The 17,693-nt window shown below is 39.1% G+C and overlaps 1 protein-coding gene across 4 annotated transcripts in view; it reads right to left on the bottom strand.

Moving 5' to 3' along the window:
- Nucleotides 1–7,616: 7,616 nt before the first annotated feature.
- The window catches only part of DIAPH3 (diaphanous related formin 3), a 547,054-nt gene continuing 536,977 nt past the window's right edge, over nt 7,617–17,693 (bottom strand). For all 4 annotated transcript variants that reach the window (XM_060287828.1, XM_060287826.1, XM_030830361.2 and 1 more), the window contains one exon: nt 7,617–8,880. In XM_060287828.1, coding sequence (XP_060143811.1) covers nt 8,618–8,880 — 263 coding nt within the window. In that variant the 3' untranslated portion in view covers nt 7,617–8,617. The remainder of the gene's footprint in view (nt 8,881–17,693) is intronic.

Genomic DNA, 17,693 nt, shown 5'->3' on the forward strand with positions numbered 1-17,693 from the left:
AAAAGGATAGACAGATAGAAACTTTATACTGGAATGTTTTAGTAATAACAGGCAAGTTTGCTTTTCATTTAAGTTGTCTTTTAAAAATTCAATTATTTATTTGCTAGTATTGCTGACTAGAGAATGGAAAAAGCATACATATGGGAGGCCAATACCCAGTTCAGTTCATGTACAATAAATCTCTTACCTTCAGTATGATTGGAACATAAATTGCTGCTCATCCAAATAATGGAATTCAGAAACCTCTCAAAAAATGCTAATCCAAAATGCACAGCTTACTACTAATCGAAGGTATGAGAAATACCTTGATGACTGAACTGAAAACTTTAAAAACTTCACACATTCTGAATTTATTTTTTCAAAAACCCCAAGCTCGAATGTACTCAATTTTCTAGATATTATTAAAAGGCCTATTTTAAACAAAGTGATTGTTTTGGCAAAAAATAAGTCTTATCAAAGTTACAGCTTATGTATTGTACTTCCATTTCTCCCTAAATTCAGAAAGAAAAAGGGAAGCCAAGGGAAAAACAAAAATGATGTACATTTTTATTTTGCTGAGAGGCTAACGGTTTGCGAAGAACTCATCTTTTGTACATACCATACTAACAGAAATCTCACGAGTCTTCAAAACACGGAGGGCTTGACAAGCTGTTCATCTGTGCAGGAAAAGCATTCCTAGTGGGAGCAGTGTCTGCAAAGTCAACTAACCTCAGAGGACCCAACATTTCTGTCTTTGACCAACAATGGCAGCAAATGTTCATGTTTAAACTTAGTCACCTTATGTGTGATTATTTGACAATACTGTACTCAAAGAGAAGCACTGATGACAGGAATTCAAATGAGAAAATATTTTATAAAATTATCTATTTTCATCTTTGATATATAGGTATAGGAGATTCTGGGAAATCATAGCATTTTGAAACAAAATAATGAAGCTGAGTGGTGAGTCATCCCTAAGGGCAACTACAAAACTGTCTGCAAAACATGGAGCAGGCAGGGTGTTTGATTCTTACATCTCCACTGTTTTTCTAGAAGGCATTTTAGAATCGCAAAAGGAGCCAGTATAGCTTAAGATCACAGGGTCTGGAGTTTTTGAATGCTTAGATTTTAATTATGAGTTCAATCCTTACTGGCTGATGACCATGGATAAATTATTTAACTTCTCTACTCATTCACTGGTAAAATGGGCTCCAAAAGCAACTCTTCTTCATGAGGGTGTTACACACATAAAGTGAGATAAGACACATAACATGCTTGGAACTGTGCTTAGCCCACATTAATGTTTTCCACATGCTGGGAATGAGTTGCTCTATTGCTTAGACCGAGGCAGCACACCAGCCCAGATCTTTAGCAGCTATGCTTTCCCACTAGGCTTTTTGCCTTTCCAGACCCCTTCTTTCTAGGATAGGGCTGATTTATTTCAGTTGCAAGACCTGGTGCAGGTACATGAATAAACCAGGACAGTTATCATGACCCTCAGATAAGCAAAGCGGAGTGTGTGATGGAGCGAAGGTGATAAGCCCAAGGCTAGGGTGCCCACTTATGATTTCATGAAGTCACAGAACACAAATTCTGAGAGTGATAAAATCCTCCAGGGCTCATATATGCTAACCTTCTACCTGAGTAATAGATTCCTTCATTACGTCCCAATCAAACAGAGACTGGCCTTTGCTTGCTGAAGTAAGTTGGTGAAGGAGGCTGTGTAATAAGGGCGGGGAGTACAAAGAGCAAGGAGACAGGGGCTCCGATGGGGGAGCAAGTCCGTTCATCCCTCAGATGAAGAATAAGGGGTTTGAATTAGGTGACCTCCAATGTCCCTCATAAGGACTTGTTTGAATTTTAAGTCTCGATGACTTCATAACCTTGAAGGACAGCCTCTCACTGGGCGGCTCTATGGTTAAAATACTTTCCCATATAGGCTGTTGGCCCCTGCTCTATCCTCTGGTGACACACAGGATACATTCATTATCTTTTCCATACTAATCTTTGAAGGATTTGAAGGCAGCTGGCCTGTCCTCTGAGTCCTCCCGTGCTCTGAACACAGACACACTGTGCGTCAGTATTGCTTCCAGCCCTCACCGTGGAGACCTCCCTTCTAGCACTGCTCAGCAAATCTCTTCTGATCTCGGTGACCTATTCTGCCCTCCTCCTAACTCCCCACATGTGTGCATGGCCTCTGTTCCCACCCACACCCTCCAGTCAGTGCACCATCCCAAACCCAAATCAACAAAGATGTCAGTCAACCCAGAGTCTGTATATATAGTTCAGGCAAGGCATGGTGTCTTGTTTCTGAGCTTTAGGGAAGGCCAAAATGCCGACAATCCCAATGGGTATGTGAGCCATAATTCTGGGAATGAGTCTGGTTGCCATTCTGTAGGATATCCAAAGCTGTAAGAGGGCTGGGTTGTTCCTAAGAAATGGCCACTAGACCCCTCCCTCATGTGCTGTCCTACCAGAGGACTGTGCCCACCAGCCAGCTTCTCCTCAAAATGGCACGGGGTGGGGTATGTGTTTGCTGTGGAGGATAACTATTGCTTATTCACTTGGATGCCTTTCTGTTTCTTCCTGCCTCAATCTATCCCTCTGCTTTTCTACTCAGAGCTCTGTGAAGTGTTTTCAAAATCCTATCTTGTCTCAACTCTTCAGGAGGATGGAGGAAAGGGACTCTTGTCCATGTTTTGACCACAGCATTAAAGGGGAATTGGCTCCCCTTGAAGACAAGAAGGTGGCGACAATGCTATTCAGACTGAAACAAGGGGAAGTTGGGATGCAGCGTTCCATTCAATGTGTGGGCGTAGATTCCCTCATTTTGTTGCTTCTCAGTTCTCCATCAGTAGACCTTCAACCCTTACAGGTCAGATGTAAAATGCATATGCCCTCAACGAAGGGTAACACTGCTGTTACTATACACTTTAAAGAACTCAAAGGAGGTTCAAGTATAGAGGAGGAGAAGCCATAAGGATGGCAGAAGCCCAGCTTCTCAGGAACACTGGGGCTTATCAAAATCAAACTTACCTTCCTCATGCTGTACCTGGGGCATGCCCAGAGAACGGTCATCCTGACCGAGGTCACCCTCCTGAACAGGGCATCTGGTCTCCACAGGCATGGCTGCCGTTCCCATGAGCCACTAATATCTTTATGCTTAACAGTGTCCTTGAAGTGTGCCTGTTCTTACGTAAGTGTGTTCTCCTCCGGCTCATCAGACGGAAGCTGTTAAGCTTCTCTGTAGAGTATGAGGAGAGCTATTACAACATATCAAAAAACTCCCGAAGTGGAATCATGAGAAAGTGCCTGAGAGGCAACACTTCCAAGTGACTGTCAGGATAAAGGAACTAATCGTTGAAAAAGTGGGTGGTACATTGGTGAACTTGGTGAATACATGTTTCCTATAACATCCCGAGACCCCAGAAGTTACTAAGGCATGAAGCTGCTGGACACTTCTCGGTGGACACTCTGGACACTTCTTTAATCTCTAAGAGACCTTCAGTATTCATTTCATAATGTGAGACATACATTTAATCGAATGGGGGCAGTAAATGTTCTGCAGAAAACATATGGAGTGAGTTCCAGGACATTTTAACTGACTTTCTTATAAAGTTAAAAAAAAAAAATCAGATGTTGTCTTCGGGTCAGCACTCCTTTATTTGGGGGAGAGGCTGTGGAAGGAGGGGAGGGTAACGGATACAAGCTATAATTCAGGAGGGTGATACAAGGAAGGTCAGGCAGGACAGAATGATGTGTGAGATCATGTTAGAAATATCACCAGATTCCTTGGGGAGTTATAAAAGTGCCTTAATTCTTGTCCTTGCCAAACATCCTAGAATAGTACGACAAGATTTTATTTATTACCCCAAATTGGACTCTGACGCTCTGGGTGGGCCACAGGTGTGGGATGTCAGTCACGGCTCTCACAATCAGCAGAATGGCCCTTGTTAGGTCATTAAGGAAAGGAAAGGAGTCAAGATGAGACCCTCCAAAGAAATGCCGTTTTTTTTCAGGCTGGAGAGGCACTTGTTTGTTTTTATTAGGCAACTGCTTGGTTTTGCATGGAAAGGGCCATCTGTGCCTGATAGAAGGGAAGGGAAGAAATACTTCATTTAAAAATCAACCTTCCCTCAGAGGTCGGATACTTTAATAATGATGTCTAAATTTTGTTGCCAGATTGTGATATATTTTAACAGAGAATGCTTTACACATATTGAACTTTAAAATTATGACAAAGCATGTAAATAAAAATATCCATATTATTAATATATCTGTACAACAATAATTTGCCTTTATACATGTTATTAAGTATATTAAATTAAATATGCATGTTATTAAATATTTATGGTTAATATACCATAAATATTTGTTCTTTTATGCAAAGATAGACCTGTTCCACCAGGATCAGCTATGCCTGTGAAAACAGATACTTTGGGGAAAAATTAACTGGAATATACCCATCTGAGCACTTGGTCCCCCTCTCAAGAAATAATTCATCAGAATGCTTGATTCAATCTGTTTAATTAATTTATTCTGGCATCTTAATGTTTGACCATCAATCACACCCAGTCAGATTATATATAAAATATTAACATTAGATTGTCATTGGAGATTCATGTTTAAAATAAATATTTAATAACGCATAGTTAGAAAGCAAGGAAAAAGGAGAAATTTTTATAAATAGGTTTTTAATCCAAACATAACATGGAATAAAAATGCCAAGAAAAAATGTAAAGTCTCAAACTTCAGATACAATTAAAAAAAAAACTAAGGTAAATAATAGACTTACTAAAATATGTTAAAAGGCTGTTGTAAAAGAAAATGAATAGGCAGTCCTGAAGTGATAATCCAAAAATTCGGCTTCTAATTTCATCAACAGAATCCCTTTAAAAAAATTATATTTCAAATAGCTTAAAAAATGTATAACAACATAGATCTGCCAGAACCTGGAGCATGTTAGTGATAGTCATTGGAAGGAGGCAATTTCTGGAATTTTCAAAACATTTTTTATCCAATGGTTGGAGTTTCAAAATGGATAGTAGAGGGGAAAAAAATCTATCATTTTAAGGTTTCCTGAAATAAATTAAGATTCCTTTTAAGTTCTTGTCTCTTGGAGATGCTGAAGGGAGAGTATGGTTGCAGACAAATGTGACACTCAACTCTAACTAGGTGAGTAGGAGTCGAAGAGCCTACCACAGCCAAACCCTAATTAGGGGCACAGCTAACTTTCATTCTAACTCAAACCCCATCCCCACCCTAGCTGTAACCTCTTCCTTCATACCTATTTTAAAAGGCAATGGTCTGGGCTTCCCTAGTGGCGCAGTGGTTGAGAGTCTGCCTGCCGATGCAGGGTACATGGGTTCGTACCTTGGTCTGGGAAGATCCCACACACCGTGGAGCGGCTGTGCCCCTGAGCCATGGCCGCTGAGCCTGCGCGTCTGGAGCCTGTGCTCCACAACGGGAGAGGCCACGACAGTGAGAGAGGCCTGCGTACCACACACACACAAAGAAGTCAATGGTCTATTTAGAAATAATGAATTTTTATGGTTTAAGGTTCCATTATTTTCATTTTATAGGGAGATTTGGATTCAGTACTGAAATGCCATCCAGTCTCTGTGGTTCTTTGGCAGCGCCACGTGTTTTGCTAAACAGTAGCTCTTGAGCAAAATGGTTGAACAGTTTGGCCCTAGGACGTATTTTAAGAACAGTCATGCCTGGCAAGGGCAGGTAACAGCTACCATTCAACAATTCACCAGACAAAAATGAGGACCGGGTCACTGCCAGCTACAATTCCTGGATCTCAAAATTTTTAATATGAAGAAAAAGACAATGAATGCCACTTTTAAAAATTTTCATTCATATTAGCAGTTTATATTAGGACCTACAACTTTCAAAAAGTTACATTCTGTACAAAAGGTTGTCACAAAACTAATCACCAAATATGCTCCCAGTGCACCCGTTTATCTATAAATGAAAGTTTAATTAATAAGATGAAATGTAGCACAGATATGTACATTATAGATTTAGTTTCTAACTAGTAAACTCAGATCTACATTGGATTATGATACTTTAAAATGAGAACGAATCACCCAGGAAATAATCATTTGCGGCTAAACTAACATTTTGAAGTCATTAATAACTCCTGTTTTTGAATAATGGTTTTAGTTGTATGGTAACAACTAAAAGAGTTTTGGAGTTACTTGGTATAAATAATTGCATTTTCTAGATTTAGCAGAATTTTTTTCATATAAATTACTGAAATGTTTACTTCCTCATATAAACACTAGGTGTTTGGCACATTTTGTTTAACTATTCAAGTATGTTAACAAAAGCACATACATGCATATATGATTAGATTGCCCCCTTATTTTTAAATTACTTTAAATATTTGATTGGGAAACTTGTTAGCAACAAGTCTTTGCTTTTGGACCACTCAGTGATCACTTAGTGGTCTGTGTTCTTGTCAAATTCTCTCCCCTGATGTGAGAGAAAGGGGAAGGGAATCTATTCGGGGCTTGTCACTAGCCTGGATGGAACACCCTCATCAAGGCACCGACCAGTGTGCCTTTTATCCACTAATTCAAATGAACAAAATCTGTTTGCTCAGAAACACACCCTTGTACCGCAATGTCCGCCTTCAAATTAAAGGTCATCTCTACAGTTTCCATCTGTAGTTGACTAAAGGAATATTATGAATTTTAAAACCCTAATTATAACCCCCGTCTATTGTTGAAAGAAATATCTGCAACAGAAACCAATGTTTCTTGGTTGGCTCTTAACTCTGTCAACTCTTTGTTTTGTGTTTTCCTCCTCATAGCTATAGGCCTCCTATTCAGGCCTGTTCAGAAAAGGCTCCCTCAGAGAGGGCGAGGCAGTACAGGTGTGTACAGTTCCCGGCTACTGGCCCTCGCCTGAAGGTTGTCCTTCAGCCTCTGCAGACAGATGCTCTGGGGGCTGATTGCTCAGTTTCGGGACTTCCCTGCCTTCCTCTGCCCCTGGGAGGTTGTGTCATCATCACTTCCCTTTACTGGCCAGGCTGCTTCTCCCCTGTGTCTGCTCCCCGGCCCTAAGTTGACAGTATTTACCTGCCATCTGGTGTGTCCAAACTACTGGGTTGAATTTCAGTTTTATTTCTGAAAATCCCAAGTCTTTGCAAAATTATGTTAAGAACAGTCAGAATTCCTTCATTTAACTTCTTTCCTTGTGGTTAGGTCTTCCATCTGCTTAAATGTCCTTCACCTTTCCTGATTTTTAAGATTTGCTCTCAGGAAAACAGGAATTGCAACTGGAGGGCAAAATGCACATTTCAGCAATACAGATGAGAACAACTTATTCCCACCTTGGCTGTGGATAACACTCTGTTCCCCAATGTCTATAACCAGGGCCTGGCTCAGAGTTCTAATTAATTAACTTTATTAACTTGGAGTTGAAAGGAGGTGACAACTTAAACATGGAAATAAAAGGCAGTGGACCTCGCAGACTAGTTCCATGTAACTGCTTTTTAACTGGAGGTAAAAGAACAGTCACTTGCTTATTGTACGTCATAAAGCAGAAGAGATGCTTAGATAGACTGCAGAGCACAGTCTGTTTCCAGCTAATCCATGGAACATGGTAATAAAAAAAACAGAAGCAATTATTTTCATTTAGTGCAAGTAACAAGTTTATTTTCTTTGATATAGAATTAACAGAGTTAATTTTATGCCCCCAGTGAGGAAAAATTGCAACATTTGCATAGGAAAGCTTTCCTTGAAACACTTCAGATCTTTGTTAAAGTTATTGATTGTCACATCAGAGAATCTGCAATTTCTAGTTTGTTCACAGAAATTAAAAAAATTCCTTACTTGGGAAGTTTCAAAATGGCAATTCGATCCTAGAGTCATAATTACTGGGTGGGGGGGCGGGGTGGCGCGGGGGGAATGCTCTCCCGGCTAAGAGTTTCCACAGCACTGTAATACTGTGTGCACCCACTTTATACAAAGGCATGTACATTTTGCAAAGAGAGCATATATTCCTATTTATCATTTTTGGAACTGTGTTCAATTGCTGTATAGTCTCCTACAGGGTCTAATTAACATGAATTCAACAATGATGATAATGAGCTTACCAATCATTTCCTCATAGATGTTATATTCAGTTTTATGTTTTCCGTGCTACGCTGATAGCATACAGATCCCAATTAAAGAGAAACCTGGGCCTATATAAATACCATAAACGAAATATACATGGGGTATGTAGCAAGACTTGAGGTTGATGATTTGATGTTCATTAATGTTGGAAAATACTAAAGTAAAAATTACGGTGACTTGGGAAGATGGTATTTTCTTAAGGACACACTGCTGAACACATGGCCACCTACCTGCTCTCTAAAGCATTATATGAAAATTCAACCACCAAATACAGAACACATGAACACCAGGAGACAAAAAAAGCATTAAAGCCCATTACAATCTTGAATAAGCCAAGACCTCAAGTACATAGGAAAACCACTACAATCATGTATTGAGTTTTATTTTTCTAATATATATCATAAATTAAAACCATATAAAGTCACTTATATAAGAAGCAATTTTTTCAAGTGGTATAGCTTAGAGCATGGCTTTATATTTGGCTTAATCATTTTTACCACTTTAATTTATAAAGCTCGTAATCTTGCCAGCAGGGCTTCAACTTCGGGAATGGATTCGTTTTTAGAAACAGAGCCAAGAAGTTCCATTTCCTTTTTTCTGTTGCTTTCTACATTACAGGCTTCCTTCTTCTCAGCTGCCTTGATCCTCTCGGTAGACGTGTGAGTGTCTAGATTATAATTAAGCTCCTTGGTGACTGCAGTCCTTGTGGAGCTGCAATTGATACTGTAGTGTGAATGTGACCCTTCTGTCAACTGCAACTTCTGATTTTCTACAGTAAGGAAGAAAGAAACATAAAACTTATCACTGTGATAAGCAAGCACTGTGCACATTATGAAACATTAAAGTAATTATTCTCAACAAACAAGTCATCTTAGACAGACTAAACTAAATAATATTCAAAAGAGTAAGGTAGATTTAAAATAAACATGCAGAGGTTAAGAATAAGCTAAAAAATATAAATAGACAACTATTTCATTAGCAGACACAGATATGGAGAACAAACTAGGGGTTACCAGTGAGGAGAGGGAAGTGGGGAGGGGCAATATAGGGGTAGAGTATTAAGAGGTACAAATTATTAGGTATAAAATAAGCTAAAAGGATATATTGCATAACAGAAAATATAGCCAATATTTTATAACTATAAATGGAATATAACCTTTAAAAATTGTGAATCAGTATATTGTACACCTGTAACATATAATTTTGTATATCAACTATACTTCAATTAAAATTAATTAACTAATTTTAAAAGTAAATAAATTTCTAAAAATTTTAAAATAAATACTTGCTGAATTGGAAAAAAAATAAATAAAATAAACACACAGAGGTTAAGAATAAGCTAAAAAATATAAATAGACAACAATTTCATTAGCATTAATACTTATTTCCTACTTCTTCTGTGCCTGAAATGCCCATCACTCAGTTATTAGCAAGGCTTAGTTCTGCATTTCATTTAGGTCCCTGCTCAAATGCTATCGAGAGAGGCCGTCTCTGACCATCCATCTAAGATAGCACTCACATTTTCATCGCTCTATCTTCTTACACTCATCTTTCCCTTCACAGAACTTATAACCACCAGACACATCATATACTTGTTTACTTGTCTGTTGTCTACCTCTTCACTAGAATGTAAGCTCCAAGATAGCAAGGACATTGTTCTAAATACTGCTGTAACGTCGGTGCCTAGGATGGCCGTGGAGCACAGCGGATGCTCAGTAAATATGCATTGGGCAAAGAATTTATTTCCACACTCTATGACCCAAGACAGGCGTTAGTTTGAATAATAAAAGGATTAATTTCCTTTTTAAACAAATCTAAGGAGGAAAGTTTCTAATAGGAATTTTAAAATTCAATGCTTTCTTTTAAAAAAAAATACTGAATTTGGCAGGCAAATTGTTAAAACTTCCTAGCAAATCAAAATAATGTCATAATTTGCCAAATACGTACCCATATATTCATACAGACCTATAACCTATACACACATATATATTCTTTCATTGGTAAGTGACAGTGATCTGGACTTATCCAGGCTGTGAGGAGAGAGGTTTAATAGCTAACGGCTAAATGGTGCTAGCTGATTGACTTTCCCAAAGAGCAACAGATTTTCTTTTAATTAACTTGACTCTCACACTGCACAACCTTATGAGTGATCTCTCGTAGATCTCAAATTAAAAAAAAAAAAAAAACAGACACCCTCAATATTCATGTAACCTTGAACAGAGCTTGAAAATGGCTTCAACAAACTTGACATGACATTTAAAGTTTTTTGGTTATTTGCAGAGAGATGTTCCATTATCCCAATAGTGATTACTTTGGAGCAGAAGCAGTCACTCATGACAGTGTGTTTTATGTGAGTGCTGAAAATTCCAACCGAAAACAGCTTGTACATTAAAAGGTGACTGCTGAAGATATTTACTGCACTGTCATTTCCTGACCAGGGGCTTCCGATGATGGATGAGTATTTTACACACTTTCCTGGACAATCTCAACAAGTTTTAGAAGTCTGATCACTTTTTAGCTCTTGGAAGAAAATAAATACACTTTTCCTATCATCACCTTCCCTATCAGGTGGGCAATTGTTACTCAAAAGTTACTAACAGTTCAGTGACTTTCTCTTAGAGCTGTTTATGCTCTATAGTTTATAATGTACATATCATGTTTGCAGTAAAAAAGCACAGCTGACACTCTATTCCTACAGTTTCCATGACCGCACAAATTTATTTATTTTCTAGCACTCACTCTCCTGCCCCAAGGTGTTTGAAAACTGCATTGTAGCTAAGTGCAAATTTTTAGTCAGCTTACTGCTCCTTCCCCAAAAACGTTCCTACCTTTTCTTGTCATTCGATTTCTTGTAAACAACTCCATCATGATGATATCTCCAACAAACTAGTTTATTCTGCCGCTGGGCGACTCTCATTACATTTTTGACAACAGAGAAGAGATTAAATTGGCTAAAATATGGGTCTGTAATATACATAAGTAAAGTATTCCATACTTTCCCTGGCTATAATGTATCAAGCCCAATTCCACATGTGGCAAAGTGAAAAGAGCATGGGATTTTAAGGTAAATCTGGGTTGAAATCCAACCCCTTGGCCCTAACAAGTTATCTCACCTCTTTGAGTCTCAGGTTCTAATAATCAATCTCCACCAGAACTAAAGGAAAGGATGTGGGTGACAACTCCTTTGAGGTACCTCCCTCCAAGCTTTCCAAGGGAGGCTTCTACCACCCAAGGCTTGTTCAGATGCTCTGACCTTTCTGACTTTCTGGTGACCATACCCATGAGAGCTGAAATGCCATTCTATTAATAGCTTGTATTTATGTAGCACCTTTCTTTCTAAAGCATCTGTTGCACTTGAAACATTGCCACTGTCATTTTATAGATTGAGAGGTAAAAAGCAAAAGGAGGTTAAGTCATTTGCTTAGACTTAGTTACTAAGTAAATCAGTGGCAGAAGCCAAATGCTGTCTCTGGAGATAGTAAGGCTGTCTTAAAGAAATTTAAAAAGCTTTTTGCCAAGAAAAAGTGCTAAGTAATTCAAAGCTAAGTTTCATAATAAGGATATCCTGTACTTATACTTCAAAATGCTTTCTGACACATTTAATCCGCCAAATAACTTTGTAAAGCAGATAGTATACCTATGTAAACTACCTCAGCACTGTATCTCCAAGGTCACACATGGACTCCTTTTCTCTCCCGGTATTACTTAAGTTCCTGACTGCGAACTTCAAGTTCGACCTTTATTCACTACAGTTCCCTAGCACTCACTGTCCATTCTCCTAGACAACCCTTTCAGCCCTTCTTCTCTCCCATCAAACGTCCAACCTGTTCTCCTTCACTCTCATTTCACTCACTCATAGAGGCAATCAGAAGAGAACCCCCATAAGCTTCCTGTGCCCCCGACACCTATATGCTGATTGCAGGCACGCCCACTTCTTCCCTCCTGGGGATCTCCTGTGCTCCCCTCTGAGGACAACCAACCCCTCAATGTGGGTGCCAGCTTGTCCATCCCTCTGGCAGCTGTGCCCTCTCTCTACTGCGTCATAAAGGTTTCCTTCTTCATGCAATCATTCCCCTCAGCATGTAAATACTGTGTAGTAACAGTCCCAATCTTTAGAGAAAAAATCTCTATTTGATTCCACATCCTGCTCCATTTACTGCTTCCGTTGTTGACTGCCTTTGTAGCAAAACATCTCAGAAGAATTGCCCATACTACTGTCTCATTTCCTCTCTTCCCATTTTTCTCTTGAACTCACTCCAGTCATGCTTTTGACACTTTACTCTTCTGAAACAGTTCTCGTCAAGGTCACTAATAAACTAGTGTTGCCAAAAACAAGACCTGTATACACACTTGGATATTTTTGTCCTCCTTTACTTGACCTATACCAGATCCAAGGATGAAATGCCCAGCAGAGCCTGGGTTTTTCTTTACTGTTTGCTCTTTGAACTTCTTTGGATGCTTAGGTGGATAACAATGGGTGGCCAATGCAGGCAAAAGTGTTTCCACCCTACTGAGAAAACTCCAGATAGTTGTGGGCTAGCTTTAGGGACAAAAATGATAAGAAGAAAAACCAAGCTGGCATGTAACTCTTCTGTGGTTTTAGGTAGAGAATCTTTCATGAGAAGCAATAGACAAGATAGTATAAAACGGAAAGAGGTCATTCCTGAGACCACTGAAGAAATAAAAAAGAAAGTAAGGGGCTTATTTTAGAATAAGCTTATAGCTGTTAGAAATTCCTAGATAACACTTCTTCACTCCAGCCCTCACATTTATCTCTCAGCATCCTAACAGTCCCCATCTGGGTCCCCAGCCTTGGGAGGCCCAAACTGTGGAACTGAGAGAGTCACACCCTAAACTGCAAAATGACAAATGAAGTTGGGTTGGAGAATGAATCTCCTGTCCCACTGCAAACTAGAGAAAATGTTTACAAGTAGAGAAAGCTCTCAAGTTGCAAGTTCACTTTTATACAGAAATTTTATTACAATGTTGGTTCAAGGCCAGGTGTCTTTTCCCATTACTATTATTTTGAGAGTCCACTATTGGTGGTTTCATGTGGGTTGAACTGGAGACCCAAATTCTACACAAAAACATGCACTTAGTTTATAAATAGTTCACTTCAAACATCAGGGGGATACCACAACCCTGCAAGTTGGCGAAAACTCTATATAGGTATTCAGAGGTATGAAATAAATTGTAATTGGAGGCCAGTGGGCTCATAACCTTTTTTATATGAAATTAGTTCCAAATACAAGATGACACACTTGGACACACGGACTCTTTCAGTGGAAGATAAGGCTGGATGTCAATAAAAAGAGAAGCATTTTCTATTTCCCCTCAAGTCAAATCCTTACCAATACACATTTTTAAATGGAAACAAAAAACATTAAGGCAAAGTAGAATGATTGCTTAACTCTCCAAAGATAGGAAGCTTGTGCTATTATTTTATGAATTGAATCCAAGGTTGTTTTTTGTTTTTGCCTTTAAGACACTATAATCGATGTCTGTGAAGAGAAGTATGATCTATCTAGGACTATTGCCAATATCCAGGCCCTTGGTGATTGGAGTACAGATGGGCAAGGACCAGCTGCCTTTCTTAGTGCTAGGTCAGTAAGGGAATCCAATCCACACATCTTGTATTTATGTTTCTGTGGAAATATTAAACAGGGTGAGAATACATGCTGTTTTCCTTTAAGATAGGAAAACTCACTTATTTCAATTTAATTCCTCATATGATTCTTACTATAAGAATTGATTCTGGAGTCCCACAACAGCTTTTTCCTGAAATTAAATGAAAAGTTGAAAATTGTTGAAAAGTTGAATGGCTCTCAAATACAGAGAACCCACTAGACTTAAAAGAGAGAGAGAGAGAGAGAGAGAGAGAGAGAGAATAAACGCCTTAAACCACATCGGGGCTGGATCCCATATGACCTTGGCAGACTACAGATTTGGATGACAAAGAAAGCTAAAAACAAACAAACAAACAAAAAACCACCCCCAAACCCACCATCCTGAGCTAACTTTTGCATTGTTTCTTTTTTTTAAAAAAAAAAAATAAATTTATTTATTTATTTATGGCTGCATTGGGTCTTTGTTGCTGTGCACAGGCTTTCTCTAGTTGCAGCGAGCGGGGGCTCCTCTTCTTTGTGGTGCACGGGCTTCTCATTGTGGTGGCTTCTCTTGTTGTGGAGCATGGGCTCTAGGCGCGCAGGCTTCAGTAGTGGTGGCATGTGGGCTCAGTAGTTGCGGCTCGCAGGCTCTAGAGCGCAGGCTTCAGTAGTTGTGGCGCACGGGCTTAGTTGCTCTGCGGCATGTGGAATCTTCCCAGACCAGGGCTCGAACCCGTGTCCCCTGCATTGGCAGGCGGATTCTTAACCACTGCGCCACCAGGGAAGTCCCTGCATTGTTTCTTAAGTAACACAAAAGACATAGGAACCAGGAAAGTTGCTGACAAAAACGAAAATATAAACATATGCAACTTGGCATCTAAATGAGAAAATATTTCAGCCAACAGCTGTTATGCTTCCTGAGCTAAGAAGGCAAGGCTAAGGCCTTAGCTGACAGCCCTTGCGGAAAACCCTCTCTGCTACAGGAAATCTCAATTATGGTTCAGAAAAAGGCATTATTCCCTTTAAGTCGGTATTGATCCTCCATCACATTGTGGTTCTAATGGGCACTGGCTTCTCAGAAGTGCCAACTCTCAGATGACATATAAAATTGAGCTCCTGCCTTTTGTGGTCAATGGTGAGGCTGTGGCAGCTTTGACAGGAGTAAGAATATAGAACTCTGGTGTTCTAAATTGACTGCATCTATTCAGTCTTCCTGAAATTTGATCTCTCCTTACAATTCTTTACCTTTTGCTCTTAACTATTACTTTGACCTACTAAGTAGCTGTTTATTTCACCCCAGCAATGCCATTACTTTGACAGGAGAAGAAAATGACCCATAAATATAATTTTTAAAGCACTACTGGGTCTACATGATAGTAAAATGTGTGACAAATATATGTTTTTAATCTATGCAATAACTGAAGTTAGTGCTGGCCACCAGCAGCCCATATCCCTGTGGTTTTTCTTACTGTTGATTTACTGATGCTATAAATAATTGTCTTCGCTTTCTTCATTTTGCTGTTTATTTTATCTTTTGTATTGAAAATATATAAAAATGATAAAAAGAGCAAAAAGGGCATTTTGTATATAGTTAAATTTTTTAGGAGTGCCAAGAAACTCTTAATTGAAACCAATTATGTAGAAACAAAAACAAAAAAACAAAGCAGTTACTCCCCTAATTCTAACAAAACAGACAAGACAGAGATGATAGATGCAAGTTATTTCTGAATAAAGGAGATAATTGACAATTAAATTAGAAGGTTTTTTGCATAAACTCGTCATATATACACTTCTATTCAGTCTTGGTCTATTTCACTGCCCTTTAAATAAAAATTTAAAGACAGCACTGCCATTTTACAATTTCCTATACTGGCCTTCCTAATTTGACACAGTGTGAGAAGGAACTAGAGATGCTGCAGGCTCCTGGGCACAGGACAACCAGGATAAATCCAGCTCTTTTCTCTAAAGGGAATAGTAATGCAAACCCTTCCAGTCAACTGCTTATCTTTCTGATTTGCAATATATTACCTGAATTGAATGTCTCACTCTATATTTGCTTCCCTTTCTCACCTTTCTACCCAGTTATTAGCAAATTCTAATTTGGCTTTCAGCCATACCTCTCTGTTAAAACTGCTCCTTACAAGATTATCAGAAGCCTCAAAATCCCTCAACTCAATGGAATTTTTCCATGCCTCATTTTCTCTTACAGTTGCAACACTTCAGAGTGTGTGTAATAAAGAATTTGGTTAGTCTTTTCCCACTCCTGGGCCCCTCAGACCATGCCTAATAATTTATGCTAATGAGGTGACTCATGACGGGACCCTATTTAGTTTGTGGTAATGAGTGATTCAGAATGGGGGATGGCCAAATCAGAAAGACCAATCATGTGACTGGAGGGTTGGGAGGTGGAGACTGAGTTCAATCATGTGGCCTATCAATCATGCCCAAGTAATGAAGCCTCAGTACAAACTATGGGCACTGAGGATCAGGTGAGTTTTCTTGGTTGGCAATAAGTTTTATCACACACTGACAATATGATGTATATTGTCACACACTGATGCGCTGGGGGGTGGAGGGTAATATATCCCTGAGGACAGCAGAAGTTTTATGTTTGGAACCTGTTTGGCTGGTTCTGGCTTGTGTCCTTTTGCTATAACAAAGCTGCAATAGTAAGTAGAGCATTTTCTTGAATTCTAGGAGTCATTCTAGTGAATTACTGAACCTGAGGAGATAGTGAAAACCCCTAAATTTGTACCCAGCTGGTCAGAAGTATGGGAGGACTTGGGAGCCCTCAAACTTGCAGCAAGTGTATGAAGTAAGGGTAGTCTTTTAGAGGACTGTGACTTGTAAAGTTTGGTCTAACTCTGGACAGCTGGCGTCCAGCTGTAATAAGTAATTGTAATGTACAATTGTAATTGTAATGTAATAAGTCATTACATTACAGATACGTTATATGTTATCTATAACTTAACATCAGTATCATCGCCTTACCTTTATGCATAGATATGCTATAGTTTGCAAGCAATTCCCCACGCATCTACTCATTTTACTCTTATAACACTCCTGTGAGATAAGTGACATGGATGTATTTACCTTGTTTTACATAGAGTTGAGGCAGCAGACATAACTTTCAGGCAGAGCCAGAGACAAAACTCAAGTCTTCAGACCCCTGGTTAGCACCTTCCGTCATGACAAGGCCCTTTACCATGTTTACTCTTCCACTTATTGATGATTCATTCTTAGCCTTCTAATTTACTTTACCTTCTCAGACCTCCCAAACACAAGGATACCTCTCTTCGTGTGGCCATTTCTCATGATTAGATCCGTGGCTCATTTCTGTCCTTTCTACATTCTCTTTACCAAGATCTCACAGCTTCAACTATCTCCTCTAGGAAGGAGACACCCACATCTGCATCTCCAGCCCTAACGGGAGAGCTTTGGTACTGTGCCTACCTCAGCATTTCCATCTAAACGCCCTACCATAATCACACAACACATTTTTGAGTCAAACTTTCACATTCAAAGCAACTTCCTCTTTATACTAATATACCAAAACCAATGATAGCATCTGTTTACCAGTCCTGCTGTCACTGACAGTTGTCTCGGCTACCAGGCACTTGTGGTCACCAGTGTGTGACTTAGTAGCTATTAAATAAATGGTTTCTAAAGTATGCAATTGCCTGTCAGCTAATAGATACCAGACAATAAATAATTTATTTATTTATAAATTATAAATAATCGGTTGGTCTGGTGGTTTATAAGGAAAAGAAGGTAGGAAAATTACACAGGGATATGCTTTGGTATTACAGTTATTGAACACATACTATATATTAAACCCTCTACATGTTATTTAAAAGATTTTCCAACAACACTAAAATATAGGTATTATCAACTGTTTCATAAATGAGGAAATTGAGGCTTAGAGAAGTTCACAAACTGTCAAGGCCACACAGACTTTGATATTTGCTTCTGGGAA

Source organism: Globicephala melas, chromosome 18 (genome assembly GCF_963455315.2).
Source record: "Globicephala melas chromosome 18, mGloMel1.2, whole genome shotgun sequence".
In the NCBI taxonomy this organism is placed as follows: Eukaryota; Metazoa; Chordata; class Mammalia; order Artiodactyla; family Delphinidae; genus Globicephala; species Globicephala melas.